This window comes from Alosa sapidissima, chromosome 20 (assembly GCF_018492685.1).
Source record: "Alosa sapidissima isolate fAloSap1 chromosome 20, fAloSap1.pri, whole genome shotgun sequence".
NCBI lineage: Eukaryota > Metazoa > Chordata > Actinopteri > Clupeiformes > Clupeidae > Alosa > Alosa sapidissima.
In genome coordinates this window covers 1,475,321-1,502,318 of record NC_055976.1, presented here as the reverse complement: position 1 = coordinate 1,502,318, position 26,998 = coordinate 1,475,321, and the positions used below count along the sequence as shown (strand labels likewise).

At 41.6% G+C, this 26,998-nt stretch overlaps 1 protein-coding gene across 5 annotated transcripts in view; it reads right to left on the bottom strand.

Annotated features, from left to right (window-relative positions):
* Window positions 1–6,629: 6,629 nt before the first annotated feature.
* Window positions 6,630–26,998, bottom strand: part of clk4a (CDC-like kinase 4a) — a 100,626-nt gene continuing 80,257 nt past the window's right edge. For all 5 annotated transcript variants that reach the window (XM_042073539.1, XM_042073540.1, XM_042073538.1 and 2 more), the window contains 4 exons: window positions 24,569–24,651; window positions 14,791–14,870; window positions 7,343–7,433; window positions 6,630–7,216 (listed from right to left, as the gene is read on the bottom strand). In XM_042073539.1, coding sequence (XP_041929473.1) covers window positions 7,070–7,216; window positions 7,343–7,433; window positions 14,791–14,870; window positions 24,569–24,651 — 401 coding nt within the window. In that variant the 3' untranslated portion in view covers window positions 6,630–7,069. The remainder of the gene's footprint in view (window positions 7,217–7,342; window positions 7,434–14,790; window positions 14,871–24,568; window positions 24,652–26,998) is intronic.

Genomic DNA, 26,998 nt, shown 5'->3' with positions numbered 1-26,998 from the left:
AAAATATATAGTAGGCCCTATTTATTGGTAACCAGCAACAAGTGCAATTTGTTAATCGCTGTCATTCTCTCTCCTGCCAACAAAAATGTGTTACGTTCCAAGTAGCAGTGCGTAATTCTGCTTCATAAAGCAGAATACAGAATACAAATACATTGGTCATATAAATAGCCAGTTTATGGTCTACAGTGTAGGCTAGAGTTGGTAAGTTATGGTAGGCCAACTTGGAGTGAATATACAGGGGGATTTCTTTGGCTCTTAGCCTGGCAGGTGCGCACGTAGACATACGGCCGAACACTGCAAGCGCCAATGAATCGTGCTCTCACAACAACCACGTTGTTAACTTAAATAAGCCTACTGTAGGTTAACATCACTCTGAGTTCGCATTCAAGCAAGCAAAACGATGATTTGAATACATCTGGAATACATCTTTGGAAGGGCAAGGGGTAACAACAGGACAACACAGAGACAGGCCAGAATGCAGGACTAATGTGAGAGTATTACAGTAATATGGGATATTCTACGGGAAAATATTAAAACGGCAAGACAGCGGGGAAAAGTTAAAATGATAGACCTAAACCCGGAAAAAGTTGGCATGTTAGGTATTTTTCGGTCCCTGTGATTATTTGTGAAATTGTGCAAACGGTCTTTTCAAGTCATTTGAGAAGGAAGGAGTGTAGCAAGCTCCCAAATTGACGCTTGTCTGAGAAATTGAGTTTTGGATAATGTTCAGCTTCGGCAGCTTTACAATGACTGAGGAAGCCTAGAGACGAGTCCATAGCAACAAGTTCATGTGTTGAATTTTTTATTACCCAGTGTGCTTTGTTGAATCGTCTCAATGTTTTATTGTTTTATTTCATGTGAATACTTACTAGAGGAGTAAATTATTTCAAGTAGGCTAATGCAGTTGCAGGAAGTGTGCATTTAGTTTCCATGCTTATTGTGTTTCCACAACAATGTTAGTGAGTAAATCTACTGAAATGGCCACCATCTTGGTGAAGTGTGATGTGTAAGATCAGAAAGCAGAGGGTGAGTTTAGAACGATTGTTTAAGTCGATGTGTTTTCATAGCGCTCTATAGCGTGGGCGGAAGGTATTGACGATTGGCCGGGGAGGGTCATGTCTTTTTTTAAATGACTGCTGGAGGGTCGTTGAAAATTTTCATGCAGGCAGGGGAGGGTCATGCAACTTTTAATGGAAGCACTCAAAATCCCTCCGGTGACCCCGTTTATAAATAACGAACGGTCCCTTAACAGGCCTGCTTTGTAGCACATAAATTCAATATCAAGTGTTGTCCCTATATGTGTGTCTATCTATTTAACCAACAGCAGAAAATAACAGAATATCCAAACGTTTTCAGTAGGCTAGCCTACCATTGTTGCAGAAATCACCTATAAGAAGGTATCCCTTTGATTTCTGCTTATTTTCGCATATTCCAACATAAGGAAGCACCATGAGACTCCCGTCAAAATCGTCATGAGGACATTCCTCCCAAATGGCCCTATCACGTCTTTGAACCGCTTTGAACTGATGTCATGAGGGCGTGTTTTAGCTCGTGCAGCTCGTGGAAGGCAACTGCAAGATCTGACTGCAGGCTAAGGGTGCATTCAGAGCACCTCGGAATGACAAGGACCGCCCCCTTTGTTTTTCCGACAGCAAGTGTTCAAGTGCTTTGCCATCGAATGTGTGACAAACACGGAGGCCACAACAAAGGTTAAAACATACACTCACTAATCCTAAACAAACAACTGTATTTGCTTAAAATATAGTGTAAGATGCTTGTGAAAGAAAGATATGCAGCTTTTCAAGTGATAAAAAGGGCAAATTCCCAAGTTCACATTAAAACTGTTGGACATGAAAGGCCACATGGACTACAAACGAACTACAACGTGACGACAAAAGTGATGACGAGCCCCTAACTGTGCAACTCTGTTAGCAAAATCTAGCCCCAGTTTCCGACCTCTGACTCACACATTAAGTGACATGAATGACGCGGAATGATGATGTTTTCACTCGGAGAAAGGTTTTTCCGAAGCCCATGAACGCTAGGTAAAACTCCCGCGATATTTTAAGGTCATGTGACATGGTGTCACGGTGGTAAGTCCCTCCCCGGCTGACAGAAGTCAGACAGAATTTCTAACCAGCAAGCATTGCGTCCATCCCAGTATGCATTGTGTTCAACCCAGCATGCATCACATCAAGTCAGATCTGCACAGATCTGCCTCAAGTCGAACACGCCTATTGAGATAGCAGAGCTCTATCGAGATGACTGGCATCATATGTTATGGGTCATCATAAAGTTAGGAATGTTTATTTAGGATTTTGGTGACTTAAGACATTTCTGTTATACACCTTTCCTATCTGTAGTTAGGAAAACACTGACTTTGGAGCGGCTGTTCTGTAATGGCTTTCTAAACTAGTTACCATAGTTACCAAACAGATAAGGATTTGCGAGTTTCTCCATACGATACAGCGGCCACTGCCACATATGTCTACCCACTCCGTAGGGGTGAATAGCCTTGGGTAGCGAAGTACAATATTGCAATCTGACCTCCTGATGGCATTTGTCGTTTTCCTCCCAAGTTAGCCTGTCTATCCTCTTCTGCCGTGTTATCCCAATGAAGCTAAATAGACGTAGCTAGCCGACCGGAAGTTTAAAGACAACGTGGAATGTAAAGAAATGGGCGGGGCTGAATAAGGTGAATAGGCAATTGGGCTTTGAAAATAAGGGATATTTGCTCAGTAATAGTAGCCTACATTTTGTAACATTTATAGAGAAACCGAGGGGAAGTTAAATTAGAAATTAGAATCGTTGGAAATTGAAAACAGATTCCGGCTTTTGAAAAAAGATTCGGGGCTTGAGCCCCCGAAGCCACCCCCTCGCTCCACCAATACGTGCAGCCAATTGGCGTATGAAATGTCATTACACAGCATTACGGCACAGTGTTCATGGGAAATGTAGGAAGTACTGCCAAGGGGATAAATGACCGAGAACAGAGCGTTATGTTTCATGCATGTAATGCCTCATACATCACCGGCCAAACTGGCTAGTAAGTTTTTATTAACACCCGGCAAAAATTATTTTATCCTGCATTTGGCGGGTTGGCAGGTGTTAATTTAGAACCCTGTATCCAAACATTCAGCAGACCCCCATTGACATAGTAAAGTGAACAGAGGAAAACATATCTAAATTATATATATATATATATATATATATATATATATATATATATATATATATATATATATATATATATATATATATTAATATATAAATGCCGAACTGTTACGTGTGTGACTGTAGTGCAAGACCAGGAAGCGGAAAACAGTCGCACAATATTCCCTATGACTCAAAAAAGGCAGAAAGAAAGTATGGGAGCAGAAGGTCAAGAGACAAAACTGGAGGGCTAATAATTACTATTGTGTGAGGTAAATGTCAATTTCTTTCTTCGACTTATGATAACAAATTCCATAGGGAAATTAGAGTAATACCATCTGTCAAAAAAGTTCTAACATTGCTTTAGAAATTAATGAAGTTTGAAGTTAGGCAAGTCTTATCCTAGTGTTAGCTTTTTGCTAGCATTGTATGTAAAAACTGCTCCGAGACTGATTAGGTGATGTGATCACTCACTACAATGGGCATTTTACAGAGCCATTTAAGAAATCGAAGGTAAATATACACAAATATTTCCTTTGCCTTTCACATACTGACAAATTTTGATAATATCATTTATAGGCCTGTTAAAGGAGAATTCCGGTGTGATATTGACCTGAAGTGTATTGAAACATGATACCGAGTGTGAACGTATGTCTCATAGCCCATCTCGACTTGTCCCCTGCACTCCAAAATCTGGCGCTAGTTAGCCGATGCTACCAACAACTTTTTCAGTAGTGGTGCTTCGGCATCGGGCTAGCCATGCAAATAAATCACTGTTTTACACCCATTTACGAGGCTCAATGTATCTCCACACTTCATTGGTAGACTTCCTAGGGCCCTGACATTTAAAACGAGACATTGAGAACTTTGAAAAAGCACTGGTAGTTTACTTACAAGACGATTTATACAGACAGTATCTTCACGAAGTTTAACGTTTGCAGCCATCTTGAATTTAGTCACGATAAGTCGAGCAACGAGTAAGAATGAACAGGTATGATAAGGGATCAGATTCCAAAAATAATTCAGTGGAAATGCATGGATTCCAGTTTCTTCCAGTAGCAGCAACTGGAATCCATGCATTTCCACTGAATTATTTTTGGAATCTGATCCCTTATCATAGCTGTTCATTCTTACTCGTCGCTCGACTTATCGTGACTAAATTCAAGATGGCTGCAAACGCTAAACTTCGTGAAGATACTGTCTGTATAAATCGTCTTGTAAGTAAACTACCAGTGCTTTTTCAAAGTTCTCAATGTCTCGTTTTAAATGTCAGGGCCCTCGGAAGTCTACCAATGAAGTGTGGAGATACATTGAGCCTCGTAAATGGGTGTAAAACAGTGATTTATTTGCATGGCTAGCCCGATGCCGAAGCACCACTATTGAAAAAGATGTTGGTAGCATCGGCTAACTAGCGCCAGATTTTGGAGTGCAGGGGACAAGCCGAGATGGGCTATGAGACATACGTTCACACTCGGTATCATGTTTCGATACACTTTAGGTCAATATCACACCGGAATTCTCCTTTAATGGCGAAAATAACTTCAACATACCGAATTTGCCCCATAGGGTTGGTTATACTGCAGGCGTTGGGGGGGCAACAAAAAATGGGCCCTAGACTACAGTATATAGGCTATATAAACATGTGGTAGTTGTTAAACCAGGTGAATAAAATATAATAGTATGGGTTTCCCAGTGCCATTTATAGTTGTGTTGTATCCTGGATGGCTGGTGGGAATGACATGGTTAGGCTATCTGTCCTTTTCAGCGGTCCCCAACCACCGGGCGACATGAGTTTTTTTTTTTAAAAAATGCATGCAAACTAAACTCAATTTAATTCGCAATAATGTCACGTTTTTACATGGCATAGGCCTATATGCAGTTGTTTGATTGCACGCATGTTTGCATTTTGCAAGGTCTATTTTCTTACGTCTGTCTGTCCGGCCTTCAACACTTTACATATTGCCTTCAGCGCTGCGCAGCCTCAAGTCAGCTCACTTCACTTGATCAGTTCTTGGCAAACGGTAGTGTTACACGAAGTTAGCTAAACTGCTAGAATGAGCAACAAAAAACAAGCATCTTTAGCAGGTCACTGGCCAGAGTATTTGAGTTGCGAGAGCCACTGCAGAGATTTCTTACAGAAAAAAAGTCACCGTTAGCTGCACATTTTAGTGATGAGGACTGGGTGTCAAAACTCGCTTACCTGTGTGACATATTCGGGTTGCTTAATGACCTCAACCTGTCACTCCAGGGGAGAATGACGACTGTCTTTAAACTGGCAGATAAAGTCGCTGCATTTAAAGCCAAGCTTGATTTGTGGGGACGACGAGTGGACCAGATATGTTCCAAACAGTAGTGGGGGTTTTGGGAGAGACTGAGGCAGGGCCCTTTCTCTCGCAGCTGGTGCGCGATCACTTTCAAATGAGTTTGAGCGTTACTTCCCATCCTCCAAAGATCCACGGCAAACCAATGAGTGGGTCCGCAACCCATTTGTCAATATCCCGAATAGTCCTAACTTGTCAGCGCAGGAGGAAGAGCAGTTGATCGAAATTGCAAATGATGGTCTTAAAGGAATTATCCGGAGTAAAATGCACTTTAGATCAATTTACGGATGATTGGGAGTACATACGTTGAGTTGACATCAAAATCATGTCATTCGGATGTGTTTTTAGTCAAAACTCGTTAGCGTGGAAGTGAGAAGGGCATATTATTTCGCCGCTACAAAACGCTATTTTTATACCTCTTCTACAGTTCCAAACAACATTACACTTACGTGGTAGTGAGTAGAGGGTCCCTAAAGCCAAACCGAAGTATCCCGAGGTCTTTATGTGGTCGGATAGAGAGTCCAGAATGAATTTCATCAAGCCAGTACCTTTCCGGAAATGTTGCCATCTTTGCTGCCATCTTTAGGGGAAAGTCCGTAGGAGTCGATTGCCGAAATTCACAATTTTTTTTGTTTAAAAAAAAAAAAAAAAAAAAATAGTCCAGTCCATACAACTTTAATTTCAAAAGAAATACTGGACTATGTTTTTTTTAAAACGGCGACGAAATTGTCAATTTCCAGAGCGTGTTACTCCCCTAAAGATGGCAGCAAAGATGGCAACATTTCCGGAAAGGTACTGTCTTAATGAAATTCATTTGTGGGCGGGCATGAGGTAAAATCCAACGGGTCGCTAGTTGAATAGCTCTGAGCTATACCATTAAAATGAATTTGAAGATAATAACAAAACTAGTTAGTTGCCTGATAAAATATCCCAAAAAGTGGCAAAATTGTTGAATGTTTTTATCAATTGAATCAGCAGTGTAGACAAGTTAACTATCTACAGGTTCTGTGCAAAAGAACAAATAAAGAAGAAATAAACAATATTGACCAAAGGATTGTAAGCATTTCATTTTCTTGAAAGAATTAGTGACATCAACCACATGAGCAACAAACAGTTACACACTGCTCATCCACTGACCCACAGAAAGAAATATACTCAATTCCACTATTTTATTGGAAAAGTTTTAATGGTCACAGTCCAATCCTGACATGTGCCACAGAAAACAGAATATATCAAGTAGGCTACTCATTATACACACGAGTTCATTTAGATACAGGATAAAAACATCCGCCCTTGCAATGACCATGACCACCAAACTGAGGCAAATATGATCTTCAGGAGTAACAACTGAAGTGCTTCAGAAAACAGTTTTTCACTGATTGTAGTGGATACAGAATAAACAATTAACGGCAGAATTACTAAGTGGATGAATAGTAAATTCCACATGAAATGAAAAGGCACAGCATACACTTTCTGCAAAATGATTTACGTAAAGTTTTCCAATATACCTACCCCTTAGTGCCTTTAGAAGTCTGTTGTCTAGGAGAATATATCTGTCAACTGGCCTAGTTTATCAAAGGTCACCCTGAGGCCTTTCATTTTCTACTTTTCCTTATGTTCTTAAAAAAGGGATGTGACAAAGCCTCATTGAGGGTGATGCGCTGGGTCACATCATACTCCAACATCCTTTGTATTAGATCAAAAAGCTGGCGATGCTCTGGGCTTCTAGAGGTCATGTATTCCTGAAAGTGGTGGACAACAATTTAGTCAACATACTTCTATTTCAACACACTCAATGTACTGTATTTAGATGCATGGAAATGTCCCTCTATTCAGATCTGTATAGCCATCAGAGTGTTCTGATTCACCTTGAATGGTTTGCATTGTTTCCTGACGTATCTTCCTGAGGAGCTACGCGCATCCCAATCCAGTCGATTACGATGGACATAACACCTCCTCCTTGGAAAAAGTTATATTTTTATGGTGAGGCTTTTTGCACCCCTGGTACAATTAGCAGTGTATGCTATTCGTACCCTGGTGCAATTAGAAGTGAATGCTATTCGTACCCCGGTGCACACAGCAATGTGTTCTATTAGTACCCCGTCTGGTACAAATATCAATGTATGCTATTTGTACCCCGGTGCACACAGCAATGTATTCTATTACAGTTTTTCTCCAATGGTTTGGTTCATTTCTTGAAAAAGAAATCACAATCTCAAAACTCTTAGATAACAGTCTTACAGTTCAGCACAACACCATAGCTCACTTGCAAAAGCTCATATCTCCCTCAAAACTGTTCAGTCATGCTTCAAAACTAAGAGCCCTATCATGACATTCTAAAGTGCATCGTTACTCGTCAAAAGTCTATTCAAATTTAGTAGGATGTCCAGCTCACATTGGGAGGGGTTTCGTTATCAAACGTGGAGCGCATGGCGCAACAAGGTGTTCCTAGGTTTTTTAATCAGTCATATGGGTGTGTTTGGGGCGTAACATCATTTAAACCAATGAGAATGACATCTGTCATTCCCTTTAACGCCGCAAAGCGCTATATGTCAAATAAATGCATCAGTATTTTGGCATTCAACGGCACATTTGAAGGAGGCTGCTTGCGAGACCGTATGGAATAGTCATTCCTAAACCATGCTTTACTAAAACCTAGCATAGCCTTCACACATTTGCACTCGTCTATTATTTGAACTCATTGGCAAAGTGAAACTAACTTCACCAAGGTGTCAGTCAACGACAAGACAGTTATATGCAGTTACTTTCACTATTGACTGACAATGGGTTACATATCGAAAACATAGGCTGGAAAAAGCAACACTTACCCTAAACAACATTTATCCTGTAGAGGAGTTGCTTATATCTCGTGACAGTGCGTCTTCAGCTGTGCTCCATACGTGTCTCTCGCCTCTCCCCTAATCACTTTTAACCGTCATTACCAATTTGCAAATGATGGTGAATAACTACTCATCATGAGATGTACAGTATTTCGTAATATCTTTATTCTAATTATGTTTCCCATTGTAATCGTGCAATTTGTAATGTTTTGCATGGACGTGCGCTGGTTCATGAATGATAGAAGGATGGTGTGTGCACCTGCCAATATGACTGTTGACAATGCGCTCTTAAAATAACATATAAACAACTCGCCATAGACTTCTGACCAGGTGTACAATAGCGAGTTTTAGACAATGCGCCAGGCCCCTCCCTAGGTTGTTAATTGCCACACCCCTGGGCGCAATGTTTAAAAAATAAACAAAAATATGTAAAATAACGAATTAAACTTTGCGCAGGTGGAAAACGAGTTTTACGCCATGCGCTGGTGTGCAAAATACAGCCCTAAATTCCTTTTTCATATAAAGAGTCAGTGTCACGAAATAGCAAAGATCCTTCTCAATTGCTTTGGCTCATTTCTTGAAACAGACCGGACGTTCTCAACACTTGGTGCTTTTGCCAAAATAACCTGGATGGTTCTGCGCAACACCATGGTTCACCTGCAAAAGCTCATATCTCTCCCAAAACAGTTTACTCATGTGTCAAAACGAAATTTCTTTCTCATATAAATAGTCAGTGCCCCCAAAATGCATCATCCCTTTGGCACTGTGTAAGAACTGCAAGTCAAAATGTTAGGATGTTTTATCACTATGTCAAAAAGTCGAAGTCAGCTTTATTGTCAATTTCTTCACAAATACTAGACACGCAGAGGAACTGAAATTGTGTTTCTCTCTATCCCACGGTGAAGAAAAAAAAAAAACGGAACAGATAAGACAAAAAGTGCAGTGGAGAAGGACATTTTTACTAAACAACAAATAACAACAATATCAAGACAAAAACACAAGTATGTAACAGTTAGCAAAGAAATTGTACATGATGTGTTGTGATAGAGCTGTGCAAAGATGTGCAAAAGTGCAATAATGCAAGAGATGTGTATTGTCAGAGTGTAAAAATACTATATACAAAAAACAGCAGCAACTTCAGAGTTCAGAGTTTTGTGCAAAAATATGCTATTTACAAAAACAGGCAGAAAAAAAAACTATATGGAGGACAATTGAAATATCCCTCATGTCCACCTCTCAGTCTTAGCCCAGTCCTTCATTGACAATGGTTACTGTACTAGTTTTTTTTGTCTAGCTAACAGAATACAATTGTGTATAAAACTGAAAAAAAAAATAAAAAATTTACAGTAAGAGTAGTCTCCAAGGTTTGACCTCACACATTGCACTCATACTGCCAAGGAACCATTACACACATAAAGTAACTTCCATACATCAGAGTAAAAATAAAATGTATACAGCATAATATACTGATAGCCTGACTGTCACTTACAGTTTTTCTCAGTCACTTTGGTACATTTCTCGAATCATCCTCAACATTTGCAAAACAGTAAGTGCATTTCTCAAAAACAATTAGTACAAATAGCAAAACACCATGGATTACCGGCAAAAGCCACTTTCTTGCTCAATATCCTTAGTTCATCTAAATATCTGTGTCAATGAACATGTCAGTGCCATCAGAATAACAAGTCCTTGTGTCATGGTGTGCGGATAAGACAGTCAAATTGCTTAGTCATGTTGTCAATATAACAGTGTACTCTGGAGGGATGTTCTGATGTAAACTAAAGTTTTGATGTCAATTATTGTAAATTGTAGGTTACACCTTAGTGTATATGGGAGTTTGATTGCAAGAGACTGGACAAGATTCACATTCACGCTTTTACTGTTTGTACTGTCATTTGTTGACAGACCATGTCATTGCGCTACAGAAAGGAAAAGATCAGAAAAACAAAACAAAAAATCAGAAAAACAAAAAAAAAATCAGAAAACAAAAGTAGAAATGTGAACATAGGACAATCTCCCTAGGGAAAACTGTACATACAGTGCTGTAGGAATTACAGTGCAGTCTTCCTCCTCAAAATTCTCATCCACCTCACAACAAATTCATCTTGCTTGACATATTATGACAACTTGTTCAACCATTTTGCATGTAAAGACTTATGCTATGAACTAGTGATGCACCGATATATCGGCAGGCTATCGGTATCGGCCGATATTAGTGGACGATATTTTCAAATATGCTGGCCACGACTAAATCGCTGATACGTGTCGCCAACCTATTCTAAGAGTGCAGATCTGAAAACTTTCCATAGGGAGTAGCAGAGGGATATGCAAGATTAAAGTTATTTTCTTCTCTCTCCAGGGTCTAAATAGAGTAATAAAGTGTGACATCACGTTTCCGTAGCAACCAATTTTCTGTTCTACACAAACCAAATTGACATTGTGAAATACCAAAACTTTTCAGAATTCTTCACTTTCTGCTGACGAAAAAACAAATGTCTGCCATGTTTTTTGTGCATGCGAGCAACGTGTTTTTGTTGTTATGTCACAGGGTGTGAATAACTCAGCTGTGTGGCCAAGGCTATTCGTACCAGGGGTGTAAAATAGACACTCCGTATTTATATTCCAAGTTGCATACTTCAGGCTCATTGTTCGATGACAAAGGGGCAAACAGAAAAGCATAATAATGTGTCAGGAAGGCTAATGGCAGACTACCTGAAAATCATTGCCTGATATTGCCATCAGGGTTCTAAATTAACTTTTTTGATCTTTCTAAAGTTACCAGCCAATCAGAATTTCCACAAGCCAATTAATTGGAGCGTTAAATGGAGTAGCATATGTTCAAGTGGATCTTAATGAAAAGGACCGAAAAGTAGCATCTTTATGTAACATGCTGTTGGTGCATGTTGACATTGTAAACTTTCTCTAACAAGAGTGAAAAGCAGTTTGCAGTAAAGCTACTATTTACTGGCTAAATGTTGGTCCCTCTGTCTTTTGGTGCTCTACGCACAGTGCGTTATGCGTGTGGTGGTAGCGGCAGCACTGATCACTGATCAGGCAGCTTTCTAACTCCATAGACAGTAAAATAAACGATCTTGCGGCTTCAGTTACATGACATCAGCCCCCCACAAAGGAAATAGGTAGGCTAAACACAATGCGTTAATTGGGTTAGTATTTAGTAACACCACGCGTTATGTATTTCAAAATTAATCACTGCGATTAACACGTGAATTTTGACAGCCCTACTTTTGACTTTACTTTTACTAGCTAACTCCCTCTTCTTTGTCTATGCTCCCTGCTCTTGCTCTGTTCATTCTTCTTTTTCCTTGTGTTTTCTAGTAGACGCTCCATTCATTTCCATGGTCTCTCGCGCTGGTTTCACTGCAAACTGTGTGCAGCCAATGGGCGTATAAAACGTCATCACGCAGCATTACGGTGCACAGTGTTCATGAGAAAAATGAAGGAAGTACTGCCAGGGGAATAAATGACTGAGAACAGAGCCTTATGTATTATGCATGTAATGCCTCATACATCACCGGCCAAACTGGCTAGTAAGTTTTTATTAACACCCACCAAAATGAATTTTAACCTGCATTTGGCGGGTTGGCGGGTGTTCTAACAAATTCACGATAGTTTTTCCTCAGATTTCTGTCAACATACACATCTATACTGTTTGCTGCCTTAGCCCATTCATTCCCCTCTTCCATTTCAGGTGTCCGTCCTAAACTGATATTGCATTCTGACACAACTGTTCAGAGACTGATCAAGCACCATAATATAAGTACAGGAGGGTATTCCATCAAGCACGCTAAAAGGCTAGTCCTATAGGCTATGCCAGTGGGCTACATTAAATATAATTCATCCAAACCAATTAGGCTATAATTTTGTATACTAATGATTAAAAACCGTTTCATGTGTTGATGATAGTCCATGAATGTCGAATCTACTGTGTGCTACAAAGTCAAGATTAAATAGCCTATAAAAATTGAAGCCTGGTTCATTGCATTTCAGACATTTCATAAACACTTTGGCAGAACTATGAGGGCCCTATTTTCGTGATGCAAAAGCTGGCAGAAAGCAGATTATTATCCCAGCGCAAACTTTATTCTTATCCTGCACGTCTCTTTTATTGAGCAACGCCCTCTGGGGTGTGGCAATTAACAACCTAAGGAGGGGTCTAGAGGGGTCTGGCGCATTATCTAAAAATTGTTAACGTACACTACCTAAAACGCATTACGTCACTGAACAAGAGAAACCTGGTCAGAAATCCATGGCGAGTTGTTTATATGTTATTTTAAGAGCGCATTATAAACAGTGATATGGGCGGGTGCACAACGCACCCTGCTTCTCTCATCCACGAACGCGCACCAGCGCATATCCATGCAAAACATTACAAATTATACGATTACAATGGGAAACATAATTAGAATAAAGATATTACGAAATACACAATGAGTAGTTACAATAATGACAGATAAAAGTGATTAGGCGAGAGAAAAATATATAGCACAGCCGAAGACGCTTGAGACACACAAGTCAGCAATATGTCTGATGATTTATTGGTGTGAAGTTTTGTGCACAATGACAAACAGGAGTGCAACATTCTCGAAAAGCAATAAGCAGAGTGGACTGCCATAACATCAATGAAAAACATTACTGCAGGCTTCAACATGGCTGTGTTTGCGATTAGAAATGTCAAAGGACCTCATGACTGCACAGTTTGCATACCACTTCTCCATAGTTTGATCTACAGTCCAAGACCCATATCGAACTCCTCAAGTTATTAGGAGTTATCACTCATCTCTCTCATGTTGCACAGGTTGATCGCCGTTGTCATCCATTTTTTGACAAAACACCAGCAGTGACCAATTGAAACTAGCCTATAGGCTGTTTCCGGTGCGTAAAATTGGTGGGAATTTTCTTTTTTAGCTTTCGCAATGCCTACTGCACTTTCGGAATTCTTTATTTTCTTTTTCCGCTTGTTTGTGACTTTGTTACATCTATCTTTTTTATTTGTTTCATTCGTTTAAAATGAATAGTGTACATATTTGGTTAAAATCGATTCCCTATTTTAGTTTTCGAAACTTGTGTTGGTTGTTTCGATTGATTGTGCAATCGATTTTCGAACGTAAAGTGACAGCCCTAGTCAATAGTGAAAGTAATTAACTGTGTATAACTGTTTTGTCGTTGACTGACACCACAGTAAAGTTCGTTTCATTCGAGTTCAAATGATAGACGAGTGCAAGTGCGTGTAGGCTATAGTCTTCTAGGTTTTAGTAAAGCATGGTTTAGTGGAATAACTGTTCCATACGGTCTCACGTGCAAGCAGATTCCTTCAAATGCGCAGCTGACTATCAAAATACCGATGCGCTGCTTGATGTTAAAGGGAATGACAGATGTTTAAATTATGGGTAACACTTTACTTGACGGGTGAGTTCATAACACATTTATAGCAGCTGTCATAAACTGCACATAAAGCATTCATGACTGTTTCATGAAACATGATTCAACATTCATACCAAACCTTTCATGAATGTGGAAGACATAACAATGACAACTTGTCAAAATAAAAGTCCAACAATCGCAAAGCAGCATTGCTGTTTTTCTCTCCAGCCTTTGTAAATATTTCATGAATATCTTATGAAGTCTACATCAAATGTCACTTTACTATACAAGTTGTGAAGTATTCGTAATCACTGAGTTTAACACTAGGTAAACTAGCCTACATTCAGCTGACCCGTATTTGTTTAACCTGGAATGGTTGGACATTCCCAGTAGCAAAAGATGAGAAATCATCTGCAAAGGTTACATTGTTAAACAAATACATTTTCACGAGACAAAAATTATTTGCTTGACCATGTTCTGTCTTTTTGGCACCGGAGTAGCCCATTGACTCAGATGTGACGTGATCAGTTAAGAGGCAATGCTGCTTTGCGATTGATGGACTTTTATTTTGACAAGTTGTCGTCGTTCTGTCTTCCACATTCATGAAAGGTTTGGTATGAATGTTGAGTCATGTCTCATGAAACAGTCATGAATGCTTTATGTGCAGTTTATGACAGCTGCTATGAATGTGTTATGAACTCACCCATCACGTAAAGTGTTACCAAATTATGTTACGCCAAAAACACACCCATGACTGATTAAGAACCATAGGAACGCCTTGTTGTGCCATCTGCATAAATACAAAAAATAATAGAACATTACATAAAATCAATGTTTTACTGTTACTGCAACAGTGATTTAGATGTTGGTTAGTCAACACTGTGTTACCTAAACTAGAGCTTGTGCGCATTCAACAAGGTTCCATGAATTAGAGCCAACAGAACTGTTGCCATTGACAGTGCTCATACTTCTTCACAACAACACTGAGAAAGCAGTCAATTTGAGTCAACTTTTTTCGTCATTCTGAAGAGCTGTATAATAAATACTGTTGTGCCACACCAGACAACAACATCAGATCTTAACACATAACTTGCCTGGTTTTCTGTAGAAGGTGTGTTGGGATGGGACCAAGGACTCTTTCCATCATGGCCAGGTGCTCTCTATTGCTGTGTGTCTGTAGAGACCATGACATAAAGCATACATTTATAAAGGTACATGTATAGTAGTTTAATGCAATGGCACAAAGGCATAGAGTGGAAAATGGATTGTATATAAATGGACCGCATTTGATACCACTTATTCATTTATCCACTTCAAATTTAGTCACAATAGTGTTAATGACACCATACTCCATAAGAGAAATACAATCATTATCTAACATATGAAAGGGCTCTATACAAAGTCTAGAAAAAGTAAACAACAGTAGTTTAAAGAAATATCTTTATAAACAATCTAAATGCTTAATTTTTGTCCTTCCCATATTCCTACAATATCATTGTGGGGAATCAATGCAAATGTATTATGTATATCTGTTACAGGTGGGCTCATTTTGTTTTCATTTAGGACCGAAAATTGGTCTCATTCTCTCAGTCCCTTTCGTTTATCTGATTTGTACAATCAGTCATCCGGGAACTGTGGGGGGGGGGGGGGGGCATGCAATTGGCATGCTGACTGCAGCAATGTGCCCCACAGCTGTTGCTTGTGAAGTGAATATAAAGGTGAAATGCTCACTATTCACACACTGTTTACTAGAATTTTACTAAATTTGAGTGAAATTAATTAAAGAAAAAAACGAATGACTAACAGCCAAAATTACATAGTCTTAAAGCTTACACCCTCTAGATGTGAGTTAACATTTGACGTGTTTAACATGTGAGTTGCAATTTGTCCCACCTTCTTCCATACCATGCACAACACATAGTTCTGTATTGTACAAAACTTGCACTGTGTTTGGTCAAACACAGATATGACTCTCCAAGAGGCTATAACACAAGTCGGTGTCACAGCCCCAGACACCGTGAACCTTCTTACTCACCTGAGCGCCGTCCTCAACGTCTTGCAGGGGAAAAGGAGCTCACATACCGGGGCCCAAAGCCAAAGATTCCCGACTTTGTCCATGAAGATCCACGTGAGTTCGCAAAGCTTAAAGTTGCTCTTGACAACCTCCTTCCTCCCGAAGCCACTGAGCGCTTTAAGTTCCAGATTCTACTGGATCACCTGAAACTGGAAGAATCATAGCTCATCGCTGATTCCTACAGTCACAGCCGAGATCCATATACTGAGATAATGGAAGCTTTGACAGAGATATTATGGCCAACCTCACCAGCTTGCACTTCAGCGCATCTCGAAGCTAATGGAGGAGCCAAATATCAGGATAGGGGATACAAAGGCCTTTCGACAATTTGCTCTTAAAGTGCGTGCCTTGGTAGGCGTGTTAGAGCAACTTGGCAGTAGTGGATGAACAGACCTGTGGTGTGGATCCCATGTTTCACGAATCCTAGGAAAGTTGCCTCATGATTTAAGAGCTAGCTTCAGGAGGTATGTGAATCCCATAAGAGCTCTCATTCCCACTCTTCTTGACCTAGCTGAATGGCTAGAATATGAGGTAAGGGTGCAGGTAGATGGTTCACAGTTCAATGTTGACCACAGCAAGGAACGCCAGTGCTCCAAAGAACAACACAAGGACCACAAGTCAAAGCCCAGGTCCACAATAGTTCTTCACAGCAGTGAGCCAAAAGCATCCCTGGAAACAGAATCAAGTGTTTCAGATCAGCCCCGTGAAAAGCCCAAGAAATTCTGTCCCTTTTGCAATACCACTCAACACTATCTAAATCAGTGTGCGAATTTCCAGATCCTCACCACGGAGCAGATAGGAAAGTGGATCCGGTCCAATCAGAGATGCTGGAAGTGCGGAAGGGAACACTTGTCAGCTGAATGCACTTTGAAGGCCAAATGTAAGAAATGTGACAAGCAGCATCTGGAGATCCTTCATGAGGTGAACACAGGTAAGACCACCACTTCCATGAAGAGCACTACCAGGTTTTCAGAGAGTGCCAAACCAACCAGCTCCACTGCTGAAACCCTCTATGTGGACAGACCCACTGGCAGCAGCAAAGTGCTACTGAAGATGAGCCAGGTCATCTTGAGGAGCGGTGACAACTCTTTGGACACATATGCTCTACTAGATGACGGTTCAGAGCATACCATCTTACTGCATGAAGCAGCTCAACAGGTCGGCCTCCAAGGAACACCTGAAGAGGTGTCCTTGCGCACAGTGCGCCAAGATGTTCGAGTTATCCATGGAGCCACAGTGTAACTCTCAGTTTCACCTGCCAACCAACCCAATCAGACCTTCCACATTCGAAGGGCATTCACTGCCAAAGAGCTTGGTCTGGCACCACACACTTATGAAGAAGTCATATCAGCACCTCAAGAACTTACCACTCCAGCCAGATCAGAACATCCGCATCTCATAACGCCAACTGAGCCTGTTCACCTGGGCCCCCCAGCAGGGACGGCTGCAGTCAAGACGCAGTTGGGACGGTCACTTCAGGGTCCCTCTAAGCTGCTGAAACACAGCCTGACTACCCAGCAATGCCTTCTGACATCCACTGCTCCTGTGTCTTCCAAGTTACTCAGCCATGTAGAAAAGTTATGGCAATTAGATATTTTGTGAGACGCTCAAGGCAAGACACAGAGGCCATTCGGATTCTGAAGAAGACCATTCGCGTGGAAGTAGAAGAAGTTCTGCGGTATGCTACTCCATTACATTACATTACATTACATTTAGCAGACACTTCTTGACCAAAGTGACTTACATATGTCAGCTATATTACAAGGGATCACATTGTCCCCGGAGCAACTTGGGGTTAAGTGCCTTGCTCAAGGGCACAACGGTGGAAGCCGGGAATTGAACCGACAACTTTCAGGCTAGCTAGCCCAGCTCCTTAACCACTACACTACCACCGCCCACAGCTACCACCGCCCACATACTCCATTACTGTGGAAAAGAGACCTACCTCTCCTGGTTGCTCCGAAGGAATCAGTCATGGCTCACCTGTGTGGTATCGATCCTGAGAAAGCTGCCACTTACAACATGGAGATAAGCAAGTTGGTTGAAGCTGGTTACGTCAAAGTCCTTTTAGGCAAGTCCCTCCACTCGGCGGCCATATTGCAATGCTTTTTGGGCACTCATCGGGCATCCTATTTGGCAGAAATGCGCGTGTGCAAGGCTTCACGACATCAACCTTGCTCCAGCGGCGAATTCACAACACATGATTGGCATGATGTCTTCACAACACACCATATGATTGGCTCAATGTATTCACATCACACCACATGATTGGCTCAATGTATTCACATGTCGACGTTTTGCCGAGGAAGGGGAGGGATATGTGTAGACAACGGCCGTTACAAACTAACCCCATGCATTTCTATGGAGGATTTTTTGAGTGCAGTGTCTCCTCATTAGAAAATCTCTGGTTACGTTACGAAGATCCCCATGGAGGAAGTAGCCACAAGTCCCGGGTGGTACATCCCTCATCATATGGTCCACCATAATGAGAAGAATAGAATTGTCTTCAACTGTTCCTTCTCTTACAAGGGCATCAGCTTGAACGATCACCTCCTTCCTGGACCTGTCTTGGGTGCTACACTGCTCAGTGTTCTCCTCTGCTTCTGTGAACATCCCTTTGTGATCAGTTCAGATATAAAGGGCATGTTCCATCAGGTCCGCCTTCTCCCAGAGGACCAGCCACTCCTTAGGTTCCTTTGGAGAGACATGAGGAAGAATGACCCCCCTGATATCTATCAGTGGCAAGTCCTGCCTTTCGGCACAACCTCAAGCCCCTGCTGTGCCACCTTTGCTCTCAAGAAACACGTGGCCAACCACACGGAGGCTGGAGACAAGTTGCGTACCTCAGTTGAACAGTGCTTCTATGTAGACAATTGTCTAGAGTCTAAGCGCTGCTGAGGAAGCAAGGCAACTGGTGGATGATCTTCACCATCTCCTTGCTGAAGGTGGGTTCGATTTGCAACAATTGGCCAGCAACTGCCCAAGCATTATCAGCCATCTACCCTCAGAGTCCAGGTCTGAAAGTAGTGAACTCTGGTTCAACCAAGACACGACCAACCCAGAGGAGCGCACTCTCGGACTGATATGGCATTGGCAGTTGGACACACTTGGCTACAAGCATGGTCAGTTGGAGTGACACTCAGCCCACAATGCGCAATATTTACATGATCCTTGCCAAGCAGTATGATCCACTTGGCTTCATTGTGCTATTTACCACCAGGGCCAAGATCTTGGTACAGAGGCTCTGGGATCGGAAGCGTGAATGGCATGATCCGGATTTACCTCATGACCTCCTTCAAACATATGGCTCCTTTCCGTATCTTCGCACTGAAGACAACAGTAGATGCATCCAAGTTGCGTTCATTGCCGCACGCTCTAGAGTGGCTCCCAAATGGCAACTGTCTATTCCAAGGTTGGAGCTGTCTGCTGCCTTAACAGGTGCCCAGCTGGCATCAGTCTTGAAGAGAAAGCTAACCCTCGATGTCCACAGCTACATCTACTGGACAGATTCTATGAAGATTCTTACCTGGTTGCAATCAGAATCTTGCAAATACAAAGTCTTTGTGGGTACTAGGATTGCAGAAATTCAGGAATTGTCTGATGCTGGAACCTGGCGCTATGTTGACTCGCAAAGAAACCCTGCTGATGACATCACCAGGGGGAAGACTCTGACTCAGCTGGTAGAACACACCCATTGGTTTCAAGGCCCAGCCTTGCTTTGGCAGCCTGAGACCTATTGGCCTGAGAAGCCATCTGAAAGTTCAGCAGATGCTCCTGAGAAGCTGCGGAAGCAAACCTTTTGTGGAGCTACGGCTGTCAACAGTGGTTCACCCCAGCTTGATGTCAGTCAGTACAGCACATTCCAGGAACTCCTTGAAGCTGTAGCCTGTCCACTACACGGGGCGGCTTCAGAGACCCACAGCCTGTCAGCAGACGACCTCAGGAAAGCTGAGTTAGATATTCTTCGTCAGGCTCAGATTGAGAGTTTTCCAGATAACAGGGCCAGGTTACAGGCGGCAAATCCAGTCTCCGCAAATAGTAGACTAGTCACACTAGCCCCTGAGCTTGACACCAATACCCAGCTCATTCGGGTTGGAGGCCGCCTACGTAGATGTGATCAACTAGATCAGGTAGTGCAACACCCAATCGTGCTTGATCCTGCCCATCCCAATACAAAGTTCATCATCAAACGCTACGACAATGACCTACACCACCCCGGTCCAGAAGCAGAAATCAGGCGGCGCTTTTGGATCTTGAGAGGCGGGCAGGCAATTTGCAAATTCCAACACAGTTGCCCCGAGTGCCGTAAGTGGCGTGGAACACCTGACATCCCATGCATGGCTGATTTACCCCCCTCCAGTCTAAGGCTCTACAAGCCAGCCTTTTACTCCACAGGAATAGACTGTTTTGGGCCAATTCAGATCAGAGTAGGGAGGCGCAATGAAAAGCGCTGGGGCATCTTGTACAAGTGCCTTACAACCAGAGCAGTCTACATAGACCTTCTTTCAAGCATTGACTCTGACTCCTTCCTCATGTCACTCCGTCGTTTCCTGTCCAGGAGAGATAAGCCACATGAGATTCTTTGTGACAGAGGAACAAATTTCAGGGGTGATGATAAAGAACTGAAAGAGGCATTCCAGGCCCTCCAGTCCACCCTGAAAGAGCAGCTGACTGCCCAACAGATAAATTTCCGCTACAACCCACCAAGTGCTCCCCACTTTGGCGGCTTATGGGAACGGGAAATATGATCCATTAAGGCAGCATTGTACACAGTTCTTGGAGGACTGTGCCAGAAGAGGTGCTCAGGACAGTCTTGGTAGAGATTGAAGGCATACTTAATTCCAAACCTTAAGGTTACGTGTCCTCGGATGCCAGTACCTGCAAATGCTACAGACCCGACAGAAGTGGCAAAAGGAGAAAGAGAATCTGACCAATGGCACAGTGGTGATGATTGCGGACCCTCAGGTACAGAGAGCCCTCTGGCTTGTTAAAACCGTCAAGGCAGTCCATCCCGGCTCTGACGGAAGAGTGAGGGCAGCTGAAGTGCTGGTCAGGGACCGTATCTACCTCCGACCGGTGCCAGATTGATCAGTCTTCCTGTGCTTCCAAACGACCATGGATAGATGGACTTTCAGAAGCAAAACAGATTTGGGGGCAGCTGTACAAAAGTCCATCAGCTGTGCTGTGTGTTGAGTCAGTTCTGTTGGTTTTGTTTTCTTGTTCCTGTATTTTTGTCAGGCATTGTTATTCTATTTCTGTGAATAGGTCCTATTATTATGTGATTAGGCACTTAGTTGGCCACCTATTGGTAGTATAAAGCCTGAAGCACAGTTTAGGACCCTCCTCTTCAGGGTCATTCCATAGATAGTAAAAGAAATAGACAAACAGACTCCGTCATTTTCAATGGGAGGCAAATTGAACGATTTTTCAGTTGGTCCCCCCAGTACTGCGCAGACTCGCACTTAACTTTGTGACGTTAGCCATCGAACTGAATCTTGTAACTCATGTGATAGATAGGCTACACAGAAATTCTCCCACTTCCTTCGCCTTCAAAGTCATCAAAGTTAAACATTTATTTAAGTATTATTATTAATATCATCCTCACAAGTGATATCAAGTCCTGTTAATGTTGAAACTACCACACATGATCATCTTCAAAAACAGTCATGGTAAAACCAAACAAAAAAGTTATAGCCTAGAAGCTAATGTTCTTTCCACTTTTTCCGACCTACGGTCAATCCATCGAAAACCTCTGAAATGATTATTGTTAGTGCCGTTTTTCATTAGGTTTACTTGCCTCTATGCAATGCTTTACCTTAACATACAATGGTATCGTAGGCTACATAGCTTCGTGAGTTTCCGTGCTGGCTGGACTGAGCTTCTTATCCAAACAATCTGGTTATCTCCCTACGGTGCTTCCCTACAACCGGACATGCTATACATTCTTCTTACAGGGACCTACCGTTACATACGAGGTAGTCGAGTCTGTTTTGCCTTGTATTGTTTATGTAGATTATACAGAAGCTACTATGTTGGCACAGGATATATGCTATATGAAGTATGGTATTTAAAAAAAAATCCTAAAATGAATGGCTTCTATGGGGGTTAGCAGAGAAGTGGTCCCTCCAGCCTCCATTGATTTTCTACTTCCGGGAATTCGCCTGCCCCCTTGGGTCATTCCCACCAGTGAAGGGCAAGACTGTGCAGCAGCAGGTTGCCTCCACAGATCGTGTTAAGTTATTTGGTGTGCGTGCATCTAATGGTGAGTTGATACCAATAACTTGATGTATACTTCTAGCTCTCACATTGCTCTCACAGTTGTTTATTAGATAGATAGATAGATAGATAGGTAGATAGATAGATACTTTATTGATCCCCAAGGGGAAATTCAAAAGTTTCACTGTGACTTAGCTTGTCCGCTAAAGTGTGCTAGTTCATTAGTGCTAATGTTTATGCTAGATGCTAATACCTGCTAATTTGCTAGCTTTCTTATTTGTTTCATTGTTGATTGTTGTTCTTTTGTCGCTTTATTTCAGAACCACATACACATACACAATCTTATACATTCCATATCACTCCACACTCTCATTCAACTGATCAATCGTTATTCTGCGTTGTGGGTGTAAAGCATTAAAAAAGAAAATAACTCTTTGAACAACAATCTGGTTTCCGTGTTCTTACTGGACACCCTGTAGAGGTTGCTACTGGAAACTAAGAACAACATCCCTCATCACCCAGAATCCTTTTCAACCCCTGTACTAGCTGTTAAATGACTATTAGCTAACTGTTTAATAAGCTAACAAGTAAATAACTACTTGCTGAGGTTTAAATGAGCCATCTATTTACCATTTTTAAGCTATGTTTATTTTAAGGTGTTAAAGGATATTTGGACTATTTTGACACGCCCATACTCAAAATCCACACCTTGACAGAATATAAAGTTATCAATTATTAAATTATTAATGATTAATTAATAACCCAATCTACATGGTAGAAAAGTTTGTTTACATAGGGATTTATCACTCTCAAACCCAAGCAGTGAAATAAGTCTTCGACAGACAGACAGAGGTGAACAAGAGCTCCATGTTCGATCAGACAGAGGTGAACAAGAGCTCCATGTTCTTTTTTTTTTTAAAAGTAGATAATTTTTTGGAGAACCAAAACACAATTGATGAATAAGTATAAGTAAGTATAAGTATATATACTCTTTTGATCCTGTGAGGGACATTTGGTCTCTGTATTTATCCTAATCCGTGAATTAGTGAAACACACTCTGCACACAGTGAACACACAGTGAGGTAAAGCACACACTAATCCCGATGCAGCGCTCGGAGAGCAGTGAGGGGTTAGGTGCCAACATGGTGCAGTGCTTCGTACCTGACTGCCATCACCGCTCAGTCGAGCTGATGCATGGACCGGTGCATGGTCTACTCTTGGACCACCATATTCAGTTTATTAACTTGCCGTGAATTATTACACAAAATGTTCATTAAATGCACGAAGAAGTATTCCTAGGTTAATGATTGATATGACTCATACAGTATGAAGGCTACAGTAGCCCAGCTAATGTTAACTAGCATTACCATTAGCATTACCTGCAAAACTCACCATAACTTTGTAGGTCTTGTCCCTCATGCTGGCCCTTACAAAACCCACAAGCTGACTTTCGGACACACAACAGTGACCCAATTTAAAGTGGCTTTCACCCCTTTGGATACTCACTAAAACATAATATATTTCATACCTGTGTTGCAGCATGTAGGCTAATGCTAAAGGTTAGCCTGTCGGCTACCTGAAAAGTTTGAGTGTTTAAACTAACATTTGCAGTGGTCTATTTGATAGTGTATTGGCCCTGACTAAGTTGGTGTGCTGTATAAACCACAATCCTTGTTGATACAAGTACCAATGTTCGTCAAGAAAGTTTTTAATCACATTGAGATTTTCGCCATAGGCAGCAAAAGACTCCGCCATCTTTGTCAACAATTTTCGCTGAGAAAGTTTCAAATTTTACCATAACGGCCTTTCCACCAATCAGAGGCATCACTGTGGGATTGTGGGATTGTTCAGGATTGTGGGTAATGAAGTACTTATCCAAGACATCGCGAATAAAAGACATTTATCTCAAAACAAGGTTAGTGCCCCATGAACTTTTGGCGTCTACATACTATCGCTTAGTCCAGCCATAGCTGGTTTGTCTACTATGTACAGTTACGTTTTTATGGCTTATACCCCAATTGTCAATGGAGAAATTGTATTGGATTCGTACTTCCGGCATCGGCTCTATAGGCTGCTGCCGGGGTGGGAGGTGTCTTTTAAAATCTTGATAGCCCTACTCCAACATCTCTTTTGATGGAGTTCATCCAGGGATGGGAGAGCTGAACCGCAGCAACGCTCAGCAGCATGGATCACCCTTTGGAGGGCCTTTCCGTCCTTCTCATAGCTGTTGCCATACCACGCTGCCATACTCTGTGTCAGGATACTCTCCACAGTGGCAGAGTAAAAAGATCTTAAAATGGCTGGGGAGGCTCCAAACTTCCTCAGCTGCCTTAGATGGTACAGGCACTGATTAGGCTTCTTGGCCGTAGTTTGGGTGTGAGCAGACCAAGTGAGATCCTTAGAGATGGTGACACCAAGATATTTAAAACAGCTCACACGTTCTACTGGGGCCCCGTTGATGTTGAGGGAAGCAGGGTGCTGACCCCTCCTGAAATCCACCACAAGCTCCTTTGTTTTGTTGATATTAAGTTGGAGGCAGTTAGTCTGCATTTCCTAATTTGGAAAAGTTCCTTGACTCTTACCTGGAAGACTGTTGATCCCAGATAATACTCTATGAGAATGCAGCCCAGACTCCAGACATCACAAGCTTGATTCCAGCCTAACTCTGCAATGACAAAGCAAGTAAACTATGATCCTGCCCTTCTTTTACATCAGTAGCCATGGCCCTGTTTCCTGAAAGCATCATAAGCCTAAGACCATCGTAAAGTCCCTCTTACGATTTGCCGCCTGTTTCCCGAAACCATCGTAGCTTAAGAGCATCGTGAAAACACTCGTAGATCTACGAGTGCTCCAGAGTTCTCGTTACTGGCTAAGAGTGTCTTAACAGGTACTTCTCACTGAGGTCACCAAGAGGACATACAGGGGAATTACAACTTAGAATACAATTATTGTATTATACAATTATTCAACTATGTTCCCATTCTTTATTGTATTTACTTGTGATGAATCAGATTTTAGCGTACAAAATAGCATACATTTAATGGTCATAATAATGTGATTAAAAGCGGACAAAAATGCAATCAAGTTATGAAACGAGACTTTGCCAGAATTTGTGTAGGCTATCTTTTGTTAGGTCTATGAGGTAAAAGCACAGAAAGGAACATGTGGTTTAGTCTGTGCTGCATCAAAATCTAGGCAAAGTCAAGGCTTATATGTTATTTAAGTCTACACATTTCCTCACTTTCTTACTCGACCTCTTTCTTATCTTCAAACGTCTTCTCAGTGACACAGACATAAACGGTGCAACAATCTAATCTTAAATAATTATTATTTATGTCTCTGTGTGGTATAGCCTACTTGGGATGCTTACATGCAGATGTCAATTGTTTTCTGTTTTTGAATTGATGTGAATTAATGTGTAGATCTGAAGTTTAAACAGTAGGCCAAGCTGTGACGTGCAGTCACCTGACATCACCATAAAATTAGAGGATATTTCAGAACTATTAATGTGGACAGCTCCCGTGTCTTAAGAGCAGTGCACGCGCGTTCACGCTACGAGCATGTTCGGGAAACAGTCGGAAAAACCAAACGAACGATCGTAAGATGAATCATATAAAACCCTCGTAACTGTGTGTATCCATCGTTATCGGGAAACCGGGCCCAGTACAATTGCTTCCATCTGAGGTGGAGTGATGCTGCCCAAAAGGGATATTTAGTGGATTAATTAAAATTTTACATGGACATATTCGTATCATGAAAAACATTAGGTCCATACATTGTTTTAGGTGCAATATTCAAGACAAATGAACCACAACCTCATGAAGAAATAACAATGTGTGATGCAACGTTTATTGATTTATTTATATTGATACTTTACAAGAAATTACTTTGTTATAGCAGCTATGCATCATCAGAGCACCACAACTGCATCCAACACACACTAACCTATGACCACTGCATCAAAGCACCAAAACACACTGCATTTAACACACACCACGTTCAACATTGCATGAAAGTACATTGATACAGAGCACAGGTAGTATAAGTATACTCTTTTGATCCCGTGAGGGAAATTTGGTCTCTGCATTTTATCCCAATCCGTGAATTAGTGAAACACACTCAGCACACAGTGAACACACAGACTGGTTTAGAATTAATTTAATAGCCAGAAATGTGCCTGCACTGCCCTAATAAAGAAATATTTGGTTAACTGCGAGTGAATCCCGTTTGCAGCCGTAGAAGAAACGCAGGACAAATTAAACATTCTGTTTTTTCTCCGAGTGGAACGATGATAGACAGACATCATTTGGACAAAATATAGAGCATATTAACCTCCGTTGCTCAGCCAAATGCCTTCCTGTTACATCCTGTTATCACGGAGTTACAGGCGATAAATGATTTTTGATGGTCACAAGTTTACTTCATTAGCGGTTTATTTTTTTGATTATTAAAGAGTGTTTTTCATTTAAAGGTTTGACTTCGTGCTTATTCAGTAGAGCATTTAGTGCTCTTCCCAATCCCAGACGTTCACATTGCATGTTTGTTTGTAATTGATGCAACCGCGAGATAGGCTACGCATTTGACGGCAATGAGTTGTTAACAGACATGAACCAAGAAATATAGCCAAGCAGCAATCTAGGGACTGTTCGTTATTTATTGAAGGGGCCACCGGAGGAATTTTGAGTGCTTCAGTCAAAAGTTGCATGACCCTCCCTTGCCTGCTAGAAATTGTTCAATGACCCTCTGACAGAATTGTTAAAAAAGACATGACCCTCCCCTGTCAATTGTCGCTGTCTTCCGCCTGCACTGCTTTGCGCCACAGCCACACACACTGTGATAACGTTCTTAAATCAATCTTTTCCGTGGGCTTGCATGCTACCAGTCCTTCCTTTTCAAATGTGTTGCGCCTGTTTGCACAATTTCACAAATAATCATATGTGATTAATAATATGACAAATAATCCCTGTGCACGGGAACCGAAACAATGCATGGCAACTTTTTCCGTGTTTATC